Source organism: Electrophorus electricus, chromosome 1, assembly GCF_013358815.1.
Source record: "Electrophorus electricus isolate fEleEle1 chromosome 1, fEleEle1.pri, whole genome shotgun sequence".
NCBI classification, from domain to species: domain Eukaryota; kingdom Metazoa; phylum Chordata; class Actinopteri; order Gymnotiformes; family Gymnotidae; genus Electrophorus; species Electrophorus electricus.
Window position 1 is genome coordinate 29323940 of NC_049535.1, and position 26783 is coordinate 29350722.

Consider the following 26783-nt stretch of genomic DNA (forward strand, 5'->3'; position numbering starts at 1 on the left):
GTCTTCCTCCTACCGGGACATGCTGTTAGAGTGTGTGTGTGTGTGTGTGTGTGTGTGTGTGTGTGTGTGTGACATCCCTCCAGAATGGCAGCACGTTTCATAGAATGAATACAACCATCTTCACCATTTTATTAGGTATTATTGCCAAATGTCCCAAGCCCTGCACTCATCACACACTTCGAGCTCATAAGGATTCTTATTTCTTTTCTTTTCAAAATTGGAAATCACCCCCAAGCTTGTTGGTGGACAACATGTGCATGCACACACACACACACACTCACACACACAGAAGGTTTTGACATAGCACCAAAAACATTTCTGCTCCCGCTATGTTTTACACTCTTTAGTATGCAGACAATTCGGACAAGCGGATAACTGCCTAGATATAAAAAGAACCCTGTGCTGCCCTGATATTTTCAACATCTTGGGCATCTCAAGGTACAACGCTTTTTCATGTGTGCTGTATTGAATCCATTTTCAGTTTGTTCAGTTCAAAGCAACAATCCTCAATAATCATGAAAACCTTATTTCGTCTGTTAAGTATTTTACATAAATCTTTATAAATCGTTATTGTTTTATTAACCCAATAATGTTGCAGGTCCAGCAGACATTGGATGAGTAACAAAAACACGACCACCACACAAGGGTTAAATGAATGAGAAATGTCCAGTCATAGGACAATAAGACTGACCAGATTTGTGGGAAGACTCACATCAGTCATAAAGGAATGCTGTATGTGTCACTTCTTGGAACTTGCATGAATTAATTTATCGTAATGTATTTGAAACTCATTGAAACTTGCAGGAACCCATTCACTATAGTTACATAATTACTGAAACTGGGGCTTTTCCATGTACCATATAGGCAACAATTAACTGGAAAGAACAAAGTCAGAAGTGTCAGTTTTTACCGGACTATAAAAGCATTAAAATAATATTACGTGGATTAATTCTGACAAATTAGTAGTTTTAACAGCTGTTTTAACTGCACTTACCATAAAACAAATTTAGTGCTCAAGCAGCACTGTAAAGAATTTTTGTATTTTCTGCTGTGTTCAAGCCAGTTTCGTACTTTACAGTTTGTTTGTTTTTGTTGGTTTGTTTGTTTGTTTGTTTTTACAGTGATTTAGTTACAGCAACATGTGCTTAATTCTAGGAATATATTTATAGTAGTGGCACACTGTACGGTCAAGATCTAATATCAGAATCTAAGATCATACTGTAAGGTTACTGTAAGAACATTGTAACACAGAACAAAGACCACACTATCAGCTTTATTGTAAAACTAGATACCAAAAGCATTTTTGAAGCAACAAAAAATTCTTCAGGAGTCAAGAATGAGCAGTTTAACCGGCTAATCCAGTTTGTCCCCTTTTCTTTCCATTATTTAATTTTGCCACCTTTCTAATCTGAGCAATATAAAGAGGAACGTAACTGTAAAACTGCAGTAATATCCAGAAAACACAAAATGGTTTATTACAGTAATATACTGTGGTTAGTATGTTGTAAAAATACATTTTTGTAGTTTTTGTGAGAACAAAACATTTATTAATTACATTATTATTACATTTATGAATTAACTACCTTAAATTTGGGATATGACTCTTGCGTCTCGTAGCTCAACGACTCAAATGTTGACTGTGTGCAAGCTTTGATGTTTTCCTGACTGGTGTCTATATTTGTCAGATAGTGAATTAGCCAACTGTGCAGATCAGATCCAGTTTTCAAAGGACAGCAGACCTATTTAATCTCTTTATCTTTCTGTCTCTCTTTCTTTGTTTGTTTCTTCTCTCTCTCTTTCTTTCAGGATGGCAACAAAGCAATAAAAGATTTTTAATCAGACTTGTGTATCTAAGCCTACCAAACTCTCACTCACTCCCTCACTTACTCATGCTGTCTGAATGTCTGGTAAGTGAGAAACAAAATGAAACAAAAAAGTAAAGTAAGGATTCACAGTGAGTCAGGGCTCGAGGAATTTTCTCAGTGTTTTATTTGATTTTTTTCACAGCTTAACCTCTTTCTCCATTTGGTATGTTTCACAGCAACTCCATACCAGAGAGAAGAGAGAGAAGAAAGGAATGAGGATGGAGAGAGCGCAGTGCCAGTGAGTGGGGAGGACAGCAGCCAATAGAGAGATGAAAGGAAACCGAAACGAAAGGGGAGTCTAGAATAAACGATGAGATGAGAGGGGTGATCTTTCCTTTTTTTTAAATATCTACATACTTAGGATGAGGCCTTGCCCAGTTCAGGGCCTTTTTATCTATACACTAGCAGAAACACACACACACACACACACACACACACACACACACACACACACACACACACACACACACACACACACACACACACACACACACACACACACACACACACACTTGTATAAAAAAAACAAACAACAAATAGCTTGTATGCAAGGAGTGGGCAGGGGTGAAGATCTGCAAGGTGAGTGTGTGGGTGAGTAGCTTGTGTATGTGTGTGTTTGGTGCCCCTTCCTGTAGTGCAGGGTGCTCAGGTGATGTGAACAGTAGCATCAAGAAAGGACCATGAGTGTGTCAGTAGTGAGCAAGGGTGTGTCAGTGATGGAAGAGAGAACATGTTTTGTGTTCAGTCAGGGTCTTGGGGTTATAAGGGAATGAGGTCAGCCAGGACTGTGTTGTTTACTCGTAGACTAGAGCAGCAAACTCTGAAGGACAGACATAGAAAGAGAAATAGTGGTTAGGCCCTTTAATGCTCATTAGAATTTCCATTTTTGCAAATATCCTTACTCTCGTTAGTAGATATTTATTCATTATTCTATTCTATTTAATTGAATCATTGTATAATTTATCTTGCTCTTTTTTCCACTGTCCATAGTGGAGTACGGAAATAGAGGAGACCATGCTGGCAGGTTTCCTTTGTGTAACACAGCACTTAAAGTCCTACATTCTGCTCTTGTTTTCCTCAGTGCTATGCTAGCTCCACCCAAATGCATGCCTTACCATCCACGCCGATCTTGCCATCTCCATCTTTGTCAGCTGCCTGTAGGAAGGTTTTGGTTTCTTTATCAGTCAGGTCTCTTCCATCAGTAGCGAAGCACTTCAAAACGAATCTGCATGCATGATACACACAGTGCACATGCACATTTAACATAGGTTACACATATGCTGTAGCATTTTAAATGCTACAGCAAGTTATACATAGACAGCGTGTGCGTGCACACATTCTGTGTTTTCGTCTCACTTCAGCTCCTCCTCCTCTATGAAGCCGCTGTGGTCAGCATCCAGTAAATGGAAGACTTTCTTCACATCATCAGCTGACTTGGCCTTCAGCCCTACCATCTCAAAAAACTTCTTATGGTTGAAAGAGTCTGCAACTAAGACAAAAGCTTAGCATTAGCACAGAAACACTGTTGACATGTTATTTATTTATTTCAATTTGGCCGTGAACGTTTCCACAAGTAAAAGATTTATTATAGCTCTGTGACTCTGTAGCCTTTAGGAGATTAGAATCATGAGAGCACATTGATTTAGACAGTACAAGGTTTGAAAAACAGAATTGCTTTACACAAAGAGCCCAAGAGTCGTGAAATAATGCTCACTAAGTGTGAGTCTAGTGAACGGTCTGTGAGTTCTGGATGAAGTTAAATCTGCGCTGGGGAAAGCATCAGCTGGCAGGCTGTGTGTGTCTGGGGGTGGGGGGCAGGGAATACACTCCTCTCCTTACCTTTGAAGGCATCCAGGGCTTTCTTAATGTCATCAGCTTTTAGAATGCTACTCATTGCCATTTCTGCAGCTAGAGAGAGAACAAGAAAAAGATGAAGAAAGAGAGAGAGAGAGAGAGAGAGAGAGAGAGAAAGCGACATCAGTATAGACGATTAGTGAATAGAAAGATTTTTAGTTGTTAATGAAAAAAGTGTAATGAAATAAGTCATTAATTTGAAAATAATAGTGTGCGCAAAGAAGATGCTGCATGCTTGAATATGCTTTGTGCTTAGTGTGTGTTGCATGTATGTGTCTCTGTGTGTACGTGTGTGTGTGTGTGTGTGTGCGTGCGTGCGTGTGTGTGTGTGTGTGTGATGTTGTTTTAGCAACTCATAACTGTGATCCAGATCCTGAGTCAGCATGTGCTGCATTTGATATAGTAATACAATCTCTTTCTTACACACACACACACACACACACACACACACACAAAAGTGTTATATGCACTCTGAAATGCCATACACTTCAGGACTTTGCCCTCTTCTACCCTTGCTAGCCCTACGCTAAGCCTGCCCTTGCTACTTTACACACCACTGAAATGCAACCACACTCCATTTGCACAGATCCATAGAACCCCCCACCCCCATCCTCCGCAGAGTTGTCAGAGTGAAAGACGTTATGCTCTGCAAGAAGAGTGAGCTGCTGACAGATTCTGGGTACAGGAGGATTTTATAGTGCTACTGTTGTGTAATGCATTCTTGGTTACATGGCCATTTCCGAGCTCAGTTTACACAGGCCCCATTATCCTCCCAACTCGCCTGCAACATTTTCTGCCCTGCAGCAGAACGCCACTCACACACAGAAGACACTGAGGCCAAACATGAGAAGTCTAAGGTCAAAAGTCAGAAGGTTAGCATAGGTCAGGACAGCTGCTGCAGCAGCTGTTTCACTGCAGAACTGCAGAGCAGAGACCTGCTTGGAACGGAGGTGCAGGAGCAGCTGGCTATGCAAGTGACACGTAGGTGAGTGCAGGTGACGCATAGGTGACACGCAGGTGATATGCAGGAGACACACAGGTGATGTGCATTTGACATGCACGTGAAATGCAGGTGACATGCAGGTTCAAGAGCAGTGCACACCTTGTAGCTTTCCGCCCTCGCTGCTGTTCCAGGTTGTCGCCATGCAGTCAGGTGAAGAACAATCGACTGAAATGTGAGCTTGGGAGAAATGACCTCATAGTTTCTGGCCTCGTACGACCTCACTGGCTTTATGGATGAATAAGTTGCTGTCAGCAGTAGGATCAGCTCTGTGCAAATGTCCCTACTGAAGTCTGAAATACGAAACTGGACATGTCAGTGAAATGTATTTATTAAAATGACTCAGCAGATCTGAAGAATAGTAGTATTGAAAGTCTGACTGACTGACACAGAAACAGAAACACAGAAACTGTTATGCTAGCAGTGCAAGAAACAGAGTTAAACTTAGACTCTAATGAAGCTTGTAGAAACATCTGTTTGTATGTAGTGATGTGTGTACAGTATGTGTGTAGGAGCTGGCTAGAGAATTGGTAAGTGAAAGGATAGGGCAGAATCTGCAGAATTTACTTGCATTTTTAGAAACCTAGTTTATATTAGTTTGAACTGTGTTGTTCCAGGAGATTGTGTATATGTATATGAATGTATGTGAATGTGTGTTTCTATTGCTCTGCGAAATATGTGTGATGGGTGTTTGTGCTTTCATGTGGTCATAGGGGGTGTATAGAATGTGCCCGACTGTATAAATTATGACGTTTGAAATGTTGCTGACCACGTGTGTCAAAATGTGTGTTTGCCTTTGTGTAAGTGTGAGTCTGTGTGTATGAAAAACTGCATTTGTGCATGTAGGATTGTTTGATTAAGTGTGACTATGGCTTAAGAAACAGAAATTCTGTGTGTGTGTGTGTGTGTGTGTGTCTGTTTGTGTGTATGTGTGTGTGTGTGTGTGTGTGTGTGTGTGTGTGTGGTGTCTATGCATACTGCTCTCAGTACAGGCTTGTTGCAGATTGCAATGTGAAATTCTTTGCTATCTGGCATTCGGAAATCTCTGTACACAGCTGTAGATGTCTGTGAGTTCTCCCTAATCTCTCTGCTGTAGATGTCTGTGAGTTCTTCCTAATCTCTCTGCTGCTCAAGCACTGCGCCTGGCGGCCTTCTGCCACATCACCCCATGCTCCACCAAAGCACTGATTGGGTCATTCAGATCCACTGAGAATAATAACCACATCCCCACAGACAGTTGGATCATTTACTTCAATGATACAGTCAGGTTGGAAAGTGAGAGAACAAATATTTTCGAATGGCATTTGTTACTTGAGGGCCTGCTTTGTTAGGTTTAACTAGCACATAAAATCTGTGATACAAGCGATTACAGTATTTATTTAGTCAGGAATTTCCTTATTATGTTTATTATTAACAGAGGATGACATGTCCAAAGGTCAGGTAGAGACAGCAGCAGGACTGCTTCTGTTGACTCTGGTGTGGATAGTTGTGCAGGCAGGAGGGAGATGTTGTGGGGAGGGGGGATCACTCTGCTCACCACTCATTTCACTGCATGAGAACATAGTGAGACATGAGTGTATGGCATCTATTTAGTCTCTTCTGGAAGAAGGGATAGCCAGAACCATAACACACGCACACACAAATACTACCAAATGCACACATGCATGCATGCACACACACAAATATACACGCATATGAACAAGTACAATAAGCCATGGGTGGGTCATGGATGATGAGAGAGAGAGAGAGAGAGAGAGAGAGAAACAGAGACAGAGAGAATAATGATTGCCAGATGACAAAGTGTCAGAAAACCCAGCACATTGATAAAAATACCAATAGGCAATACCGCAGGAAGAAGGTAAGAAGGTAAGAAGGTAAGGAGTCTGTCATTTTGACCAATTTACAAACCTTTTTTTAAAAACACTACGCAGGCAGTAGATTACTGACTGTATGTAGGCAGCAGCCTCGGAGCTCAGATTCTCAACTCACTCTCTCTCTCTCTCTCTCTCTCTCTCACACACACACACACACACACACACACACACACACACACACACACACACACACACACACACACACACACTCAAACATATGCTCTCCATTTCTCTTTCACTGTTCAATTCTCCAGTTTCCAGTATCTGCTTATCTGGCCTGTTCAGTCTCTACTTCTTTCTATCACAGTTTGTGACCCCTTCTAAGGGCGATTTTTATCTGTCCCGTCTGCTGATGAATGGGCGTCCAGTCGATGGCCAGCTTGGCCAGTGCATTTCCATGCACAGCGGCTCACTGATCTTGTTCATTTGGAAGTGCTGCAACATGGCTTGCCGAAAGGTTTTCAGCAGGGTTTTGAAATCTCCTCTTCCAGTCAAAGCATGTGGAGAATTTAGAAAGCCATGGAAACGGGAGAACAAGAGATCATTTTCAGTTCTGTGCGGGAAGACATAGAAATAGTGATTGTGTGGTGGCTGCCAGAGTGGGAGTGGGCCAGAGAAAGGGTGGAGAGGAGCACAATTCCCAGGACTCCCATGCTGTTGTGTGGCTCCCTGCTTTATTGTATGGTTTAAATGTCATGCTTTTATTTGTTGTTTAATTAAACTGTGTGCTTTTTCAGTGAGACTCATTCCTTTTTACTTAAATGATCATTTCAGAAATGTTGCCATCCACCCATGTATCTATCTTCCCCGTTTCTCCAGTTAGTTTCAGTTCCTTTTTCTACTTGTTCTGTGTGTGAGTCTTTTTACAGACCATTGTTTAAAAAAGAGCTATTTAAGCGAAAATGGCATCATCAGATTTTTCTTCTGTGATTACATAGACAATACGTTTACAATGTGCTTTATGGAAGGTATAAAAATAAAATATATTACAATAACATACAAATAAAACATCAAATGTGAAACATAGAATGAAATACAGGAGTAGAAAATAATGTAAGAGTAATGTAAAACAAGTACAGGGTAATTAAAAGCTAATCAGAATGGATAGGTCTTTAAAATACTCTTAATGTGCAATCATTAAAAGACTTCAGGTCATTAGGAAATGAATTCTAGAGCTTACAGCCATATTCTTACAAAAGGCTGTCCTCCCGTACTGTACTCTGGTAGTGAGCAGGCCTATATCAGGCATATGTCTGTTGGTAGATCTAGAAGCATGCCTAAGAATCAATTCATTGTGCAGGGCAATGAACGCATTTGAAGGTGATTAAAAGAATTTAAAAATCACTTCTAAAAGGTACCCAGGTAGAGAGTGTAGATTACTTTTTCTTGCGTGTTAAAATCTCTCGGCAACATTTAGCATGCTCTTCAAACTAGAGATGGAGTTCTTTGGTAGATCAGAAGAAAGAGCAAATATCTCTCAAACCAAAGGTCACTACTGAAAGTAATACTCATGTTTTTGACTGTTTTATTTTTCACAGATGGGAACTTTAAATGTTCCAGAGTAACTCAGTTCTCCATTTCCAATAATAAGGAAATTGGTTGTGTCTTTGATGCCCTCAAGACAGGGAAAAACAGGGAACTAACGGACTTCTGAGGGACAGTGGCTAGGAATATATTGAGCTGGGTAGTTATAGCAGAAACTAGAAACCTGTCAAAAGGGATGAAAACCATGTTAAAGAGTTTCTGTGGTTTTAAACAAAGCAAAGCTCCAGTTAAAGTAGGATGTTGATGATCTATCAACATTTGATATTTCATATTCAGAACATTGGGGTGTCCTTGTGCTATTTGAAATGAAAACCAACCTCAGCCTTAACTGAATCTAAACAAACATCATTCTTAACTGAACCCAAAGAAACCTCCGTTTTAAATGAACCCAAACAAAACTCAATCTTAACTGAACCCAAAGAAACCTCACTCTTATTTGAACCCAATGAAACCTCACTCTTAACTGATCAGAACAACAGCTCTCCAGCCCTACACAGCTTTCATTTGAATCACTGTTCCATTTGGTTTCTCCCTCTGTTCCTCAGCCCTGCAACAGTAGCCCCTCTTTGCTCTCAACACTAAATGTATCAAATCAGTCACAAGCCAGGAGCTGTACCAGGGGATCAGTGTCTCTGTCTGTGGAGGTCCTGGGCAGCTGCTTACCAGGGAATATCTGAGTAAGAGAGAGGTGCAGAGAGAGAGAGAGAGAGAGAGAGAGAGAGAGAGAGAGAGAGAGAGAGAGAGACACTACAGTGTGGGAAGGATAACAGGAGTGCTGATTGCTGCTCTCATGTCTCATGGTGTGTGAGGAATGTGTGTGTGTGTGTGGTGGTGGTAGGGGGGGGAAATGTTAATATTAGTACTCGCAGGTAGAATCACATCGTGTCTCCAAATCTTAGCACCAAAATCTCACATCAGCGCCCCAAAGCAGAGCCAACATAATGCTGCAGTGCAATAAAACTAATAGAAAGAGAAAATGTTTAAATATGCTTCATTGTGGTTGTAGAACACATTGACTGCTTTTCAGGCACTATGTCAGCTAAAACATTTCTTCATCTAAAAACACTGATAAGGATTTCATAATTCAGGGACAATCAGTTCCATTTCATCTCTCACAGTAGCTCAAATGTAGTTATAAATAATTTTAAAATGTTATTTATTATAAAACATATTTTAAATTATTAAGGTCCTTTCCATATAGTGTATAGTCTCTACATTCCCATCTCCAGCCCATCACTCCCTCACACTCCGCCCCCCTGCCGCTCTGCACCCTGGCCCTCCGCCCCCCTGGTGCTTTGGCCCCTGGCCCTCTGCACCCTGGCCCTCCGCCCCCCTGGTGCTTTGGCCCCTGCCGCTCTGCCCCCTGGCCCTCCGCCCCCCTGGTGCTTTGGCCCCTGGCCCTCTGCACCCTGGCCCTCCGCCCCCCTGGTGCTTTGGCCCCTGGCCCTCTGCACCCTGGCCCTCCGCCCCCCTGGTGCTTTGGCCCCTGGCCCTCTGCACCCTGGCCCTCCGCCCCCCTGGTGCTTTGGCCCCTGCCGCTCTGCCCCCTGGCCCTCCGCCCCCCTGGTGCTTTGGCCCCTGGCCCTCTGCACCCTGGCCCTCCGCCCCCCTGGTGCTTTGGCCCCTGGCCCTCCCAAAAAAATCACTGTCAGACCAACAGAGCCTTCCATATCTACCAGAGCAACAGTTCAAACAATGCAACTTGATCATGCATCACAATGCAAGGAAATGCAGTAGGAAACTAATCTATTTAAAGCTCTGTTCCAGAAGGTTGGAATAATGAAAGTTTTCTAAATGCAAGAAGGTTTGTTAATGTGTCTGACAGCAAGTGTTTGAAAGGCACAGTGCTGAACTGTTGTTCCAGATGGGCTGCTGATTAACTGGCGAGTCTCCAACTCACTTAGGCATTATGAGACACCTGCCAGCATCAACAGGTATCACATGGCCCACCCACTTGTAGACTCTAGACTCTTTCGAGCTGCACCCTATACAGTTATAGTTCTGTTTCAGCACTTTTCAGGATAGAGAACCAAAGCTGACGCAGATACAGAGTATTTGAAAGGTGAAGACGAGAATGAAAAATACAGTAGGGTAGACATGAAAAACTGCAGTAAGAAGTTCATTCAGGAGTTGCAGGTGATGAGCCAAGTATAAAATAAAATAATACCTCACATTCAAAAATAGTGAGAGAGACAGAGACAAAGACATAGACAGTGAAAAAAGGGTCCAGAGTCTAAAAGTCTAGATCATTAAATTGCAAGAAAGAGTCTAGAGTCCAGACATCGACATCTCTAGGAGTCAGACTTTTCATTTGTAACGTCTTCCACATTCATTTAAAACAAACAAATGAACAAAAATAAAAATAAATAAATCACAACATTGCAAAACATCTTTATTTCATTATACAAGAAAAAGGTTAAAAGAAAAGGATAAAACCTGCCAAACTGTGGTTCTACATTCTTTCACTGTGTTGGTGTAAGGACAGAAATATGGTTATGACTCCATTACACTAAAAGGTGTGTGTGGGTTTCAAGGATGCTAAACCATTTTCACACTGACCCAGATATGTGGTGAATAATAATAATAATAATAATAATAATAATAATAATAATAATAATGCATTAGATGAATCTGACATAGTGTCACTCATATATCAATACACAACTCATTCATATCATATTAATGTAGAAACTTTACATAAGTACTGGAGGTGGGGGCTTGGGGTGAACTAGAGAGGGAGAGAAAACTAGACAGGCAGTGTGGAAACAGAGAGACAGGGAGAGGAAGAGTGAGAGAGAGGAAGAGTGGGGGAGAGGAAGAGTGAGAGAGAGAGTGTTGGTATATCTCTAAACTAATGAACTTTTGATATGGATCCAGTACCTCCTCAGTCATGCCACTCATGCAGAGAATAAATCTGAATGGGTAATACAACCGTGACATGGAGAAAAGAAATGAGAGACACAGGATGGAAGGAGATGGAGAGTTGCAGTCACTTGAAGCCCCTTATCATCCACAGTAATTAAGCTAGATTGAGGAGGTGTTATTTAATGTTAACTACAGACATAAAGCTTTGAGAATTGTGTGTGTGTGTGTGTGTGTGTGTGTGAGAGAGAGAGAGAGAGAGAGAGAGAGAGAGAAAGAGAGCTTCTTATATGGCACTAGTTATAAATGTCAAAGATAAAGTACAAGGCATGAGCATGAGTTTAAAACACATACATACAGGTGTTAGAATGTGTTAGAATGCAGACATGCATGTCCACACCCAGCCACACCAAACATTTTGACTTTGGATCTTAGGTGTGAATGTACACGTGTAACAAGTTTGTTGTTTTTTGGTGCAGAATGCTTCAGCTATGAATGCACTGCGTCCTGTGTCCTCACATTATGTTCTCTGAGGGATTAAAGGGAAACCGCACCTCAAGATTCCTCTGTAAGTGCAGTCAGGTGAACTACAGTGTTTTCACTGAAGATCCACCGCTACAAGAAGTACTTGAATGAGCCCTAGACATGACTGATCACAAATTCTGCATTTAATAATTTGTGATAAATCAATTGAATAAGTAAATATTGGTAGTAAAAAGGCAGTAAAAACAGGTAGTAGATAAGTAGTAAAAATGTAGATAAGTGTACATAAGTGTAGTAAACAAAGTTTCCAAAGAAGCAGATATCCTTCATCAGTTACACAAGCAAAATGCTCCAGAAACACCATCTTACATGTGCTGTTTCTCTGGAAACCTCATTTACTACACTCACATTTTACATTTTACATGTTCACAGAACACTGCAGTTGCGATCTGCGAAATCTTGTAGACACAAGACACAGCGCAAGATGTGAGTGAATGTAACAGAGAATTGTTTTAATGAAAAGTAAAAAAAATAAATAAATTGAATGCTAAAAGTGTGACCAGCAACAAAAATGGGTCCAGGCAGAAGAATAAACTTTGCAGATGAAACTGTAGAAGTTCAACTGTAAAGCACTAGAGAATGACAGCTGTTGGACTTAAATAGGAGTTAGTGAGATGAGGGACAGGGGCACAGTTGATTACTAATAAACAGGTGACTGTGAACAGGGGAGCAGTTGTGAATTGTGATATTGGTGGTTCTTTGGCTGATCAACGACTGGGGCGTGACAGAATTTCAGTTTCACACACACACACCCACACACACACCCACCCACACACATATATAATATATATATATATATATATATATATATATATATATATATATATATATATATATATATATAGAGAGAGAGAGAGAGAGAGAGAGAGAGAGAGAGAGAGAGAGAGAGAGATACACACACCATAGGTACAGAGGTCCTTCATCAGCTGTATAAGTCCTTCTGAGTTTGAAGATAATATTTGAAAATGTCGCCATTTAAGTCACAACATTCATTCCATTGGATTCTAAAATTCCAAAAGTGTAGATCATTTTTCTGAGTTTTCTAAGTGTCTAAGTGAAGAAAACAAAGAATTTTAAGTAACTCTGAAAAAGAGCAATGTCGTAAATGCTGTAAATGTAATGGATTTTTTTTCTCGCGTAAATGCAAGAACGCTTCTAACCCTTTTGTCTATTCGCAGGAATACTTCCTAATTAAAGGCTATGAAGTGTTTCCCATACCAAAATTGCTCCGTTGAGGCGCGATAGCAGGCAGGAGGAGAATGGAATGAACCTGTGAACTGTGAACTGTGAATCCCCAGTCAGTAACGCAGTCCTGACAATGAAAGGTGATGTATGAGCCTAAAGATTCTTTTTTAAAAGGATACAGTAATGTTAATGTTTTGCCTGTTTATCTTCGGTTTAAGCGCAGTCTGCACTGCGACCCTCCACTCTGCTGTGCACCAGAGTTCAGCCCTCGCTGCCGTAGAGTGCGTGGAGACCAGCCGCAATGCGGCTCAGAATATAATTCCTCTCAAGGTCTCCCTACTAGGAGTGCGATCCCGGGAGCCGCTTCGCTGGAGCGCCGTATCGCCCCTGCCATCAATTTCAGGGGCTATGGAGCGTGAGGATGGCGAAGAAGGGGAGAGACGCGACGATTACGCGCGGGTAATATGCCGTCCACCCATGTGCGAGGAATCCGTTGATAATTTGTTTTTAAAAGTAGAATTCTCCTTACTTCTACTCCGGCAGGAGTCATGCATTAGACAGCTAAATCACAACGTGTTACTTCGCAGCCGTAATGCGCGCCGATGAACTGTGGTGAACGAGGCCTATCATCCGCGCTGCTCCGCGTTTGCAGTTCAATTATACCGAATTACTCGCTCGCTTCAAGACGTTCGAGTTAAAACGCCCCCCCGGAGCTCGCGTGCATCTGCTCATTATTACAATCTTTACTGGCGGCTTCTAGACCCCGCGAGGCCCCCAATCACGTCAGACAGACAAACAAACGCGAAAACAAACACTCGGAAACATTCAGCGTTGTGTAAAGCAGCTGCTTCTGGTTGGTGTCGTTTTTTTGCCCCATTTAGCAAAAATAATTCGCCATCTGGAAAATACTGTAGTCTACTCATTACAATAAGCTATTTGTTCTTTTTAAGGATTTTTGCAAAGTATTACGTTTTTTAGGGTTGACCCTCCTCTTACACTCATTGGCTAAGACTAATTTTTATACAGCAATCTGACTACTAGTTGATTGCCTTGCCTTTTCTATGATTGTAGTAACAACCAAAATAGTTTCCAGTCCTCCCCAAGGATACAGCAGAAGTTAACCAGTTAGCATCCATTTGAGGTTTTGACCCACAGGTCAAAATAGGCTTCAAATCACATCCACTAATGTTTAGATATACATGTTCAATTATTTGAGTAGTGACTGACTGCAATATTTATTTATTTTCTGTTCTTTATCACCCCTTTTGGTAAAATAACAAAAACCTGTGTGTGTGTGTGTGCGCATGTGCATGTTCATGTGTGATCAGAGGTCTTCAGAAAGAAACATTTTTTGGAATGAAAAACATATGAAAAAACACATGAGGTGGCTCATCCTTCATTCATAAATAACACTGATGTTTGTTAGCAATTACATAAACCATCGTTTATATGACCAGGAACTCTCCTGTGAAATCCTGTGTGTGTTTGAGAGAGAGAGTGGCAGTGAATGATATGAAAGATGAAGAATGGATGTTTTATGTGTGTGTGGGAGAGAGAAAGTGTGTGTGTGTGCCTCTAGGGGGAAAAAAGCTTGTGCAGTTCTCTCGCTTATGTGTTTAGTCTTGTGATTCTCACTCCAGCTAACTCAAAAAGCATAACTCCCCTGCGGGCTTAGCATCCTTCCCCCACTCCTTACACGAACCATCTACCCAACTATCTCTCCAGCCAAAGTCAAAACTCTAAGCTTCTGTACTGGGATTTAAACCTTACCATTTCTTCATGCTTATAAACACTTTAACTCTGAATTAATCTTGCACACTCTCTGAGATTGCATAGTTCTGAACCTTCATCTTGTCTAATTGTTTAGTAATTGTGTGTTGTGAGGTTTGATACTTCAGGTGCTTGCTATATCTGCAATGAGTCTGTCTGTTTCAGTGTTCTTTTAACACACACACATGCGCACGCACACACACACACACACACACACACACACACACACACACACACACACACATTTAAAGGAGCCTTTTGAAGAATGTAGGGGAAAGAGGACATTCTGAAATATATTGGGTTCAAAAGAAGAGAAGAAAGAAAGAGCAAATGGATGAAGGAAAAAAGAAAAAGTGTGAAATTGACAGAAATGAGGAGAAGTAGTTGTGACATACATGAAGAGAGGTAGTTGTGACATGAGCAGAGGTCGTTGCAGGTAAAGGGAATGACTGTGGTGGCAATACAACTGTGCAGAGTACACTGCTGGTAATGCAGCCAACATTCAAACAGAAGCATCTACAGTGGCAATACTCTACAAGAGCAACCTGTTCAGTCAGACCTGAATACATATCCACCCTGTAGTAATACACAGAGAGAAAGTGAGAGAGAGGGAGAGAGAGAGAGAGAGAGAGAGAGAAGAAGAAGCAAAATGGGGAAACGTTAGCAGCATTGAAGAAAGGCTCACAAACACAGAAGAAGGTGGAGAGAGGAAAGGTGGAGAAAAGTGATCAAAGACAAGAGTTGTGGACAAAGCGGGTTGTCAGGTTGAGTACAGGAGAGAGGCAGCCGGCTCAGTCGGCATGGACACGCTTTTCTCCTAAACTACAGAATCTAAAAAGAAAGCCAATTTAGTTTGCAAAGCTTCTCTTTCAATTTTTCTCTGCTCTTCTTCATCTCCCAGACCCACCTCCCATTTCCCCTTTTCCAGCCTGCAGTGCTCACACTTTATCTCCTTTCATTTGTCCTTTCTTCACTCTGTCTCTCTCTATGCTAACAGTGAGCTGGCAGAGTGTGGGTGAGTTCAGTCTCTTCAGTCTCCACTGACTGGGGATCAGGGTGTGTCATCCTCGCACTGAGGTTAAACTTTAGAGAAATTCAGATCAAGCTTCTCCTAGTTTGGGCCTTAAACCTAAGAGTAGAATGTGACCCTGTTCCCATATATCAATCATTTTCCCTTCACAGAAACATGATTACCTGCATGCCGCTGATGAGACAAAACCACCTTTAACTGGCAGCACTAGCGCAAAGCAGCTGGTTTCAGGTCATGTCTTGGCACTCACATTACTGCCCAAAGTAAATGACTCATGCTCATAATGTTTGGTGCAGCAGACTCTGGCAGTCATGTGAGCTGGAGGTGGAGGGTTGGTGCAGAGTGGAGCGCACCCATCATGGTTCCGAGGGCATGGTGGGGGTGGATCTGCACTCTGGCTCTCGGCACTGCAGGGAGGGCACCCGATGCAGGGTGACTCTGGCAAATGGCCCTCCTGCGTCATGCTCCTGTGGGGGCCCCGTGGCTCTCTCTCCTGCTGGAGCACGCATGCTCAGAGCCAGCCGCACTGGCACGCTCCTCCCTCCCTCTTCAGACACAATCCTGTTCGCTCTGCTGTTGCTTTTTCGCAACACTTGATTTGTTTGGTTTTGCCCCCCATCCTACCCATTCCATGACTACATTTAGACAAATGGCAGGTGGTATTAGTCTGTTAAGGGAATGTGAAATGACCTCATATATCACTTTTCGAAAGATTAAACCCATTGATTCTTGTTTGACTCTTCAGCATAGCCCTGTATAGCTTTCCATCTGACTGTCTTTCTATGTCTGTTTGTCTCTCTCACTCTCTTTCTCTCTGTTGGCAAGATGCATAGAGAGGACATGGTGTACCATGACACTGAAGCAACACTACATTGCACTATAAACACTACATTGCACCAAAGTAACACTACATTGCACTGAATCAACACTACTTTGCACAGAATCATCAGTAAACCAACTGAGAGGAGAGGAATTTAGGAATGGTCCAGGGACACACAATCCTATCTTCTCATCTGGACTGAACAGGTTAAATCTCTAGTCGTCCTTAAAGGCAATTCGGACTCAGCTGTAGTACCACTGCAAAAGCAAGAAGAAGCTTTAGCCATCACTCCTCTACGTAAAGTACAAATAATTGAGTTATGAGGTAATAGGCATACAATTTTAAGAGACATATTAATGTAGGACTTGTGAAATGCAATAATATAATAATAACACAATGAGTATTAAAACGTAATATAATCTTAATAAATTTTTTATATTGCATTTTCAGTACATAAATTTGTGAGTATAATAACACTAAGCAATGATGTAATAAATTGTTCATTTATAGCCCCATCTTATCAACATTCAGCCAGCCAACACTATACAGGATCAGCATTGGTTTAATACCGGTTTTATGGGAGGCCAAAGGCTGTGTGTGGCCGTGTGTGCTCTGGGCTAAGCCCAGGGTTTTGGCAAAGCATGAACTCCTGAAATGTGCCCTGCCTTCTGTGCCATGTAATTACAGACACACTTATAGTGAAGACTCTACCGCGGACACGGCAATGCAAAATCTCGAAGTTATAGAGTACTATTACAGATAGCATGAACCAACCTGCTCGGTTGCACTGCAAACACGCACACATGCATGCACATGTGCACACACTCACACACTTAGACACGGGCCTCAAATAATAATGGCAGGAAATTTAAATAGTTGGCAAATAAGACTGCATGTAATCTTCTCCTTGTCCTAAAAATACCTTAGTGGAAGAATGGGCTTGGCAAAGAGAAAGAATAGACTTGCAGAAGACATGGCATGTATGACATTCCATGCAGAAGATTTTCCTTATAGACATATTGCACACACACACCCGAACACCACACACACAGCTGTATTTAACTCGGATCCCTTTGGCCGCCCCTCCTCCATTTGTGTCTTCCTCTCCATTATGCTCGAGCCCTGGCCCTGTGTGATCTGGGCTGAGGAGACTGTATGGAGGCTGTGCCGGCTGTCTGTAGACTCGGCGCTCTGTAGCAGCAGAACAAAAGGCCTATCCACACTACTAATGACTGCAGTCTGCCCGTTAGCCTTGACCCAACCTAGTCAAATGTGGATGTGTGTGGATGTGTGTGTACGTGTGTGTATGTGTGTGCGTCTGTGTGTGTGTGTACATGTGCACAATGCATGAGTAAATGTAAAAACAAATGAACAGACAAATACATACTTTCCGTTTGGAGCAGCCTTAAGAATTCACTCAGGAATTTCTGATGGGCTTCTCTCTTGAGACTGAGCATATACTCCACAAAGGCAAACCTGTCTGCTAGCCAGTCCTCCTTCCAGATGTAATGCAGCATTTTACATTGAGAATGACAATGCAGTCAATAAAATCTATCAGCAAATTAACAGGGACATTCCATTCTGGGGCACTCAGCTCTGTCTCAGTTCTCCCAGAACATAATGTAATTTTCTTCTCTATATCTGTGAGTCCTTCTCTGGTCAGTATGGATAGGTCACCCCTTTATAGAGCTCTTACCTGCTTTTTGCATTTCCTTCTAGTCTCTTCTCTACACAGGTTCCTGTTCTACCTCCTTTCACCTGCTCTCAGACCCTCCATTTTGGCTGTGTCATGGAGCTCACGTCTTCTCAGGCATCCATTGTGAAATTGCTCCCCATCTCCCCCCCCTTTCCACTCGCTCTTTTTTTGTCAGAATATATTCTCTTTATTACTATTCTTGTCATGCATATGGCTTAGGGAGATAGAAAAAAGCAGAAAGAAATCAGCATTCCCCTCATGTCTTTGCTGGGGTGTGTGTGTGTATGGTCAGTGTTTAGGTTGTAAAAAAAAAACGTGAGAACAGAATTTGTTAGAGCTCTTTTTTCCCCTAAGTCAGCAACTTTTTGTGTTTGGTAGAGCTTCCATTCATGCACCCATGCACATGAACACACACACACACACACACACACACACACGAGCATAAGCTCTTACGCAAAAAATGTTCTTAGGACGCAAGCTCTGGGCAATATTATCAGAGGATTACATTACGGATATTATTATTGAGAAATAAGAAAAAAGTGAACTGTCCTACAACTGTCTGCACACCATGACCTACACTAACAGTGTATTTGGGTCTGTTTGTGTGTTTTATATACACTATATGTTTTATATATACTATATATTTGTGCTTGTACATTAAAACATTGACAAAGTTGGAACTATTGAAATGATTTATGATTTAAGAAACATTAAATATAAGTATACATAATCATTAATATTGATATTATATGCAGCATGTGTGCATGTGAGAGTGTGTCAATGTATATCTGTGTGTGTATGAGTGCAATCCTATGGTCATACTTCTGTCAGGCTTTCTTACAGCATTATAGAAAACTCCACTCTGACCTTGCAGTGTACACACACACACACACACACACACACACACTTCACACTCCACTTACCATCTTGAAGTAGAACAGTATGCCAAGTATTTACAAAGACTGAGAGACAGGGCCAGAGAGAGAGAGAGAGAGAGAGAGAGAGAGAGAGAGAGAGAGAGTAAAATGTGCTTGAATGAAAAGTGAACCAAAAGAGGATAAAGGTGACTTCATTGAGAGAGAGAGAGAGAGAGAGAGATAGAAAGATAAAGAGAGAGAGAGAGAGAGAGAGAGAGCGATGACTTTACAGTAACAAAATTCCATACATGTAGTGAGAGACAAAGGACCAGTTAACACATTGAAGAGCTTTCACTCATAAAAACAGTCACACTTACACATACACACACAAGAGAGAGGGAGAGAGAGAGGGAGAGAGAGAGAGAGAGAGAGAGAGAATGAGAGAATGAGAGAGCGAGAAAGACAGTCCATTAGAGCAATACACATACACAGAATGGGGTGATACTGGTCAGTTAATACAATAGTGATTAACACTTCATAGCCATGCAGAGCTGACAATCAAACTCAGATATTTATCATCATTACTTAATGAAAGACACATACATATATTTCACCATCTGTATATGGCTCCTATTTCTTCAGGTACTATGTGCATTGGATGTGTGTATGTACATTGTGTAAGTACGTTTGTGTGTGTGTGTGTGTGTGTGTGTGTGTGTGTGTGTGTGTGTGTGTGCGTGTGTGTGCGTGTGTGTGTGTGAATGTTTCTAAAAACATACTGAGCAATGAAATTCTGAAGCATCAGTGTATTATTGTCAGCTCAGAGCGAACTACTGGACACATTTCCATGTTTATGTCTCTTTTCATCCATAACGAAGGTTTATTCATTCCCCTAGTCTGCTTTCTTCTTCTTCACAAGGAAACCTCCAAACTTACAGACCTCCCAACACTTACACTAACTCTCAATTACAGTACCAGAGACATCCCTCACGTTCACTAGCCCACAGCTCATAGCCATACATTACAGCTGTCAGCTACTCAATATCTGTAACGTTCCCCGAGTGCTGCAGGGCGTGGAGCAGGACACACAGACTCCCTCGACATTGTGAAACATTTAATAACACAACATGTAACAGACAACGGTGGCACTCACACATGACATTAACAGAGAACATAAACACACTTAACCCTAACAACAACGATTGTAACATGAACACAATCTAGACAAACATGGATACTAACATAAGCTTTGACTGACAAACAAACAATGACCAACAGTGAGGGACGCACTGACAGCGGTTTAAATAGACTAACAATCACTAACAATTAACCCCGTACAGGTGCGTGCCCTCACGGGGGTGTGGCCACAAACAAGCGTGAACCCCCCTGCATGCGGCAGGCCATACCACGTGACTGGTGGGGGGGAGCGTCCCGTGACAATATCACTAAGCAGTCTGGTGCACTGGTACATTGACAGTGTAGATGTTCCCTAACTGGTCTGCTCCTGTATTATTCCTGTAGTAGGAATGGGATTCATCCTCTAAATATCAGAAGAGGATAAAAGATTTATAATCTCATTACACTTTGTTACATCTCTGTTGTCATCACAATCATCAGCATTGTCACTGGCATCATCATTATCCTCATGATAATTGTTTTTCATAACCATCATCATCATCATCATCATCATCATCATCATCATCATCATCATCATCATCGTGATCACCATCAGCAGTTGCATGATCGCTGTCGTTATCGTCTTAATCGCTATCACTCTCATCATCATCATTAGTGGCTCATTTCACCAGACTTAAGTGTAAACTCTTGAGAGAACAGAGAATGTCTTCACACCTGAGGCAGCTAACAGCAGGTGATTTACTGCATGGACATTTGGCATCAGTGGGCAGCTCCGAACGACAATGGCAGCATCTCTATGTAGAGGTGATCATCATATTGCATCATTGTCTTTAGGCATAGAAAGCTGGCCAAATAGAAGACCCTGCACTGGTAACTATTCTCGCAGGGCAGGTTCTCATTGGCCTCTTGCCAAATCAAGTGAAATCTGATTGACTCCTTTGTGATTAGGACGGAGTCCATTGGACCCTTAAATGTAGGGGCAGGCCCAGGGCTATTAAGCAGGCCCAGGGCTCTTAAGGCTAATTGTATTAGATCATTTGGTTCAGGTTTCTGACAGGATCTCTTGGCAGGGTTAATTTCAGCATTTCAGCAGAGAGTGCATAAAAAGTATCACCAACTTCAAGGAGAACAGCTACATGGTCATAATCCTATAGTCTCATGCACCAGCCAGAAAGCTGGGGTTGCCTGATTGGCCAGTGAATGCATATTTCAATTGAAGTGTCAGGCCAGATGGTGCTAACAAAGTTTAACTGCATTCCTAAAAGACCAATGTCAAAATCCCCCGCTTCGTACTGCCTCGTTTCTGCCTCTCCTATCTTCCTCTCTCTCTCGGTCTCATGCCTCACACTCATTGCTGCTATGACTAAATGAATGACTGGCCTTCTGTCATAGAGAAGGAGAATGTGGAAGCCAGAATGTGATGGCAAAACCTAGCTTTATCCTATCATTCTCCCAAAAGATTCCATTTTTATAGGCTACACCTGCAAAACTGGTCCATGTCAAGGCATTTATTTAAGGCAAACCTTTTCACAAAATGAGAGAACTAAAGACCATTTTAGCCTCCTTTCCCAGCTGACTTCTGTCTAAATGGTGACCTCATTTAGGAGGTCAGGGATTGGTTAATTGAAGCTGGTGACTCAAGGAAGTACCATGATGACCTCAGTGTCAGTTAAAGCTAGACTCCACCTTCCTGACTTCTGAGCCCTGGTAAAAATACAAGCCCTAAAAATGTGACAAAGCCTAAAATATAAAACTCACAATCAAACCTCCCTTTGTTCTATCATTTCAACTGAAAGAGCATTTATAATGTGTGGGCTGGGGTGAGAGAGACAATGAGACTAAGAGACAGAGAGTGATGAATTAATGGATGGGTCCCAGTTATAATGAGTCCCAGGTATAATCATTTGTAATAGTGAAAGTATAGGTTGTTGCATGAATTTTTGTAAAAGTGCAAACAGGCGATCAGAAATATGACAGTGTCTACTAAAACAGATGTCTCACTCCCTACTGATGCTGGAAACTCTACTTCCCTGACAGAAGAAATATAGATACTATAAACATCAGAATATGTATTTGATAGAGATTATAAAGCGATTCTGTAAGTTGCTTTGGACAAGCATGTCTTCCAAACGTTGTAACTGTAAGTTAACTAGCTAGTAGAGTGATAGTAGTGGTTTGCAAACTGCTGATCATTTAACAATTATGTATGTATGTCAGGGTGTATTACTATGTAAGTACACACAGCCACACAAACATGAACACATACAGGAACACGTAAACAAATGGGTGCACATGTACACATGCACAAAGGTACACACACACACACACACACACACACACACACACACACACACACACACACACACACACACACACACAGAAGCACACTGTGCCTAATCCTCAATCATGTAGCTCGGCCCTATCAAGGACACACTCAGTGGTCATTATTTTCTCTCAGCTGTTGCAGAAACACTGCGACTCCGTGTAACTGGTTACGTGCCAAGCAAAGCCACAGCAATGTAACCCTACAGAAAGTAGAGAGCGCTCAGATGCCAACTCACAGATCAGCTCAAAGATTGGCTCGGTGAGCAGCTCCGAGACCGACTCAGAACACCTGTTACCATATGAAAATTTCCCACACAGTTACAAGGAACACATATTTAGCACCCAAAGCTTTTCATGAAGGTGCTTTTTTTGAATGGCTATTGGAACAGCAAGGTGACAGTGACCATGATGCTCACACTCACAATGCAGAGGAAACTGCAGCAGACTTAACAGGGTCTGTGCAGTCAGTTTGACAGTATCTGTGTCAGTTTAAAAGGGTCTGTGAGATCAGTTTGACAGTCCTGGTATGGTGGGGGTCTTAGGTGCTAGGCATGTGCGTGCTGGTTTGACCTTGGCAGGTTCAAATGTGACCCCTTTTACTGGGACAAAATGGCAGAAAGTCAGCGTTACACTGTGTGTGTGTCTATGCATGCATAGTAATGTTATGGCTTATAAGTGTCAGTACAGAAGCTCTGCACTACAGATGAAAGAAGGGAGGCAGGAGTGAAAAGGAGGGGAGACAAATAAATTAATGAACAGCTGAAAGGATGGTTGCACAATGTTGTGAATATCTGATGAAGGTGTTGCAGGTTTGTTTGTGTGTGTGTTCTTAAGTGCAGTAATGACATCAGGAGACACTTCTTATACAGGACAGTGTGCTGAAATTACTGTTGAAATACACCATTGGCTCACACTCCTTCTGTTTCAATTACCACTTATTAGACATTTCAAAGTGGTTCCTAATGGAATAATAATTACAAGAATCATTTTTAAAAACCTTTAATTTCTCTGTGTATGTGTTAAAATATTGTGCGTATATGCATGTGTGTGTGTGTGTGTGTGTGTGTGTGTGAGAGAGAGAGAAATGAGGATCTGATCACTGCAGCTGAGTTTCATCCAGAAGCTGCCTACATATGGTAGATGTACAAACTCGCACTTTTTACACACACACACACACACACACACACACACACACACACACACACACACACACACACACACACACAGGCAGACAGACAGAGATTACCTTCACACCTACATACGCTAACAAACTGCCAGTATATGCAGGTTCCAGATGTGTTCATCACACAGTAAAGCACTCCCAACTCACATACCACAAAACTGCAATCAGTATACTATCGATGTACCAAAACAGACTCTTCATAAAGACATCAGACACTTTCAGATGGATGCACAGCTTTGAAGCTAAATGGATTTGAAATGCAGAATCCCTGTTAACTGGTTAGTTTAATGCAGGATGAAGCTTAGTGTAATCAAACAACAAAATCCAGGAACTAGAACAAAGGATAGTCACAGAAGCTCACAACAAGAACCTAAGTGAATGCACCCATGCAAACACACACACACACACACACACACAGACACACACACACACATCACTCACACTGTTGGTTGTGACTGGTAGTTTCATGTCGATTGGTAAGATGCTCAGAATGTGTGGACTGTGATTTCATTTGTGTGTGTGTGTGTGTGTGTGTGTGTGTGTGTGTGAGAGAGAGAGAGAGAGAGAGAGAGAGAGAGAAAGAGAGAGAGAAAGTGTACAGAAGAGAGAGACTGATTCACTTCATTAAGCACAGCAAACAGCTTGCCTGCAGGAGTGATGCATCTTACACACACACACCCACATACTGCCCCCCCCCCCACACCCACACACACTGCTCTCACTGCAGAATGCCTCTGCTGGATGACGCTAACACACTAACCACATCACAATCCTACATAACTGGAACACTTTTGCCTCAAGATCACACATTAACCCACCCACCCCCCACCCCCCCGGGCCCCCATCAAACACAGCAGACAGTGAGCGCATGCATCACTGTGTGCACGTTAGCCCAGGGAGACATGCTATTGTGAGGAGTGGTGCAGCGGTTGGGCCACATGGCTGCAGCCAGGCTGTAAGTGCACCTCCCTCTCTCCCTGTATGCTGTCGCTGCTTCTCCTGCCCCTGACCTCACACCAATAGCAATTGTTTTGATTCTTCGCTTTCTGCCTGCACTCACCCTCCTTTGGAGCTTTCGAACTCTCTCACACTTGATAGTTCACTCTATTCTCTTTACCCTTGCAGACCATGCACTTATGTGTCCCCCCAACCCCCCCCACTCTCTCTCTCTCTCTCACACACACACACACACACACTGCTGATTGTGAGGTGCTAAAGGCATTCTGTCTGTGCAGCTGTTTGAACATTCACACTCTGCAGCACAGATTAAGCCAGGGAGAGGGAGCTTTCATCATCATCATAATCGACCACCAATATCCTTCTAACCTTCATCAGTGCTGCACTGGAATCCTCTTCCATAATAGTTTGTGTCCTACTGAGGAGGTCCTGTTACTAATAAGAAAGTAATTTCCCATTCACATAGAGAAACAGAACTTGGCAGCTGTTGTCACACTTAGGTTTTAGGTATTCCATTCACCTCCTGCCACACACACACACACACACACACACACACACACACACACACACACACACACACACACACACACACACACACACACAAACTCTGATACATGCACATACACAGACAGACAAAGCTCAGCCTGGCTGTCAGAGCTCAGCTGTGGTTTGTGAATGGAGTATATTACACAGTATTACACAGAGTTGATGCTACAACCACACACAGACCTTACAGAGTCCCAGTTCTCTCTCTCTCTCTCTCCCTCTCCCACGTCCCCCACTTCCTCTCTCTCTCAAACTTCCTCTCTCTCTCCCCCTTTTTTATCATGTTACTCTCTTACTCTTTCATATTTATTCTTGCATTTCTTTTCTCCCTCTCTGGTGTTTATATATAATTTCTCTTGCTTTTATTTTCTTTCACTCGTTCCCATTCACCACCTCACCTGCTCTTCTTCTGCTGCCCGCTTCTGCTTTTTGCTGCATCCCTCTCCTCTCCTCTCGTCTCACCTCCTCTCATCTCCTCTCCTCTCCTCTCCTCTCGTCTCACCTCCTCTCATCTCCTCTCCTCTCCTCTCGTCTCACCTCCTCTCATCTCATCTCCTCTCCTCTCCTCTCCTATCCTCTCCTCTCGTCTCACCTCCACTCCTCTCCTCTCGTCTCACCTGCTCTCTTACCCTCTCCTCTCCTCTCGTCTCACCTCCTCTCATCTCCTCTCCTGTCATCTCGTCTCCTCTCCTCTCCTCTCCTCTCCTCTCCTCTTTTCTGTTCCCTCTTTCCTTTATTCATCCCTCCCCTTATCTCTCCTGTCCTCTACTGGATAGCAGCAGTCCGGATGCCTCTCAGCCACCCATGCGTACCTCCCTCTTACCCGGTGTGGACTGTGTATCTGTGTATGTCCTCCAACTTACCCAGTATGGAGTGTGTGCCTGTGCATGTCCTGCCTCTTACCCGGTGTGGAGTGTGTGTGTCCTGCCTCTTACCCGGTGTGGAGTGTATGTGTGTGTGTCCCCTGCCTCCTACCCGGTGTGGAGTGTGCGTGTACTAGCTCTTACCTGGTGTGGAGTGTATGTGTTCTGGCTCTTACCCGGTGTGGTGTGCGCGTGTCCTGGCGCGAGTGCAGCAGCTGGACAGGCTTGTATGGAGCCGAGCAAACAGAGGGACGCAGACAGGCAGCCAACCGTCCGGGCTCAGAGCAGAGAGAATGAGGGAGAGGGAGAGAAAGAGAAGAAGAAAAGAGAGACAAACAGAGAGAGACAAAGCAGGAGGGAGAGGAAGCACTGACTGGTTGGAGGTGAGATGAAGGGGAGAGAGAGAGCAAGAGGAAGATAAAGAGAGGCAAAGAGGGAGGGAAGAGAGAGGGTGGGAGAGAGAGAGGGAGAGAGGGAGTGAGAGGGAGGGGTAGTGACTACACTGGGACTGCATGATGCTTCTAGGTTTAAGAAGAGCAAGTATATTATTCCAAAAGAGAAGAAAGGAAGAAATTCATTCAAAAATCAGTCAGGGAAAGAAACTGAAAAATAAAGTTAATCAGAAAATGCTGAAAAAAGTTGGCTGGACAGGAAGAGAAGTGAACAGAGAGAAGAAGAGAGGATAGCAGGCATCATTAGAATGAAAGTCAGTGATGATTCTGTGGTATGCTGGTTTGATCTGAGGGTACTGACATGAGATACATAGAGTGCTGCCACCACACAGAAAAAAGGTCAATGAATATAGATTAACATGGTAAAAGAGACTGGGGGGGGGGGGGGAAGAGAAGATACATTATGGAAGCATCCGTAT

The 26783-nt window shown here is 42.7% G+C and overlaps 1 protein-coding gene across 1 annotated transcript; it reads right to left on the reverse strand.

Annotated features, from left to right (window-relative positions):
- Positions 1-1966: 1966 nt before the first annotated feature.
- Positions 1967-26301, reverse strand: pvalb6 (parvalbumin 6). The gene is made up of 5 exons (XM_026997824.2): positions 26089-26301; positions 3705-3773; positions 3222-3354; positions 2981-3090; positions 1967-2685 (listed from the first exon to the last, which is right to left on the reverse strand). Exons 2-5 carry the CDS (start codon positions 3763-3765, stop codon positions 2660-2662), a joined length of 330 nt encoding a protein of 109 aa, XP_026853625.1. The 5' UTR covers positions 3766-3773; positions 26089-26301; the 3' UTR covers positions 1967-2659.
- Between the last annotated feature and the right edge of the window lie 482 nt (positions 26302-26783).

Excerpts from the sequence above, each read along its gene's own strand:
- pvalb6 (XM_026997824.2), bottom strand. The coding sequence starts at position 3,765 with ATGGCAATGAGTAGCATTCTAAAAGCTGATGACATTAAGAAAGCCCTG. Across the intron at positions 3,355-3,704 it reads AGCCCTGGATGCCTTCAAAG|TTGCAGACTCTTTCAACCAT; the intron begins GTAAGGAGAGGA and ends CTTTTGTCTTAG. Across the intron at positions 2,686-2,980 it reads TGGCAAGATCGGCGTGGATG|AGTTTGCTGCTCTAGTCTAC; the intron begins GTAAGGCATGCA and ends TCTGTCCTTCAG.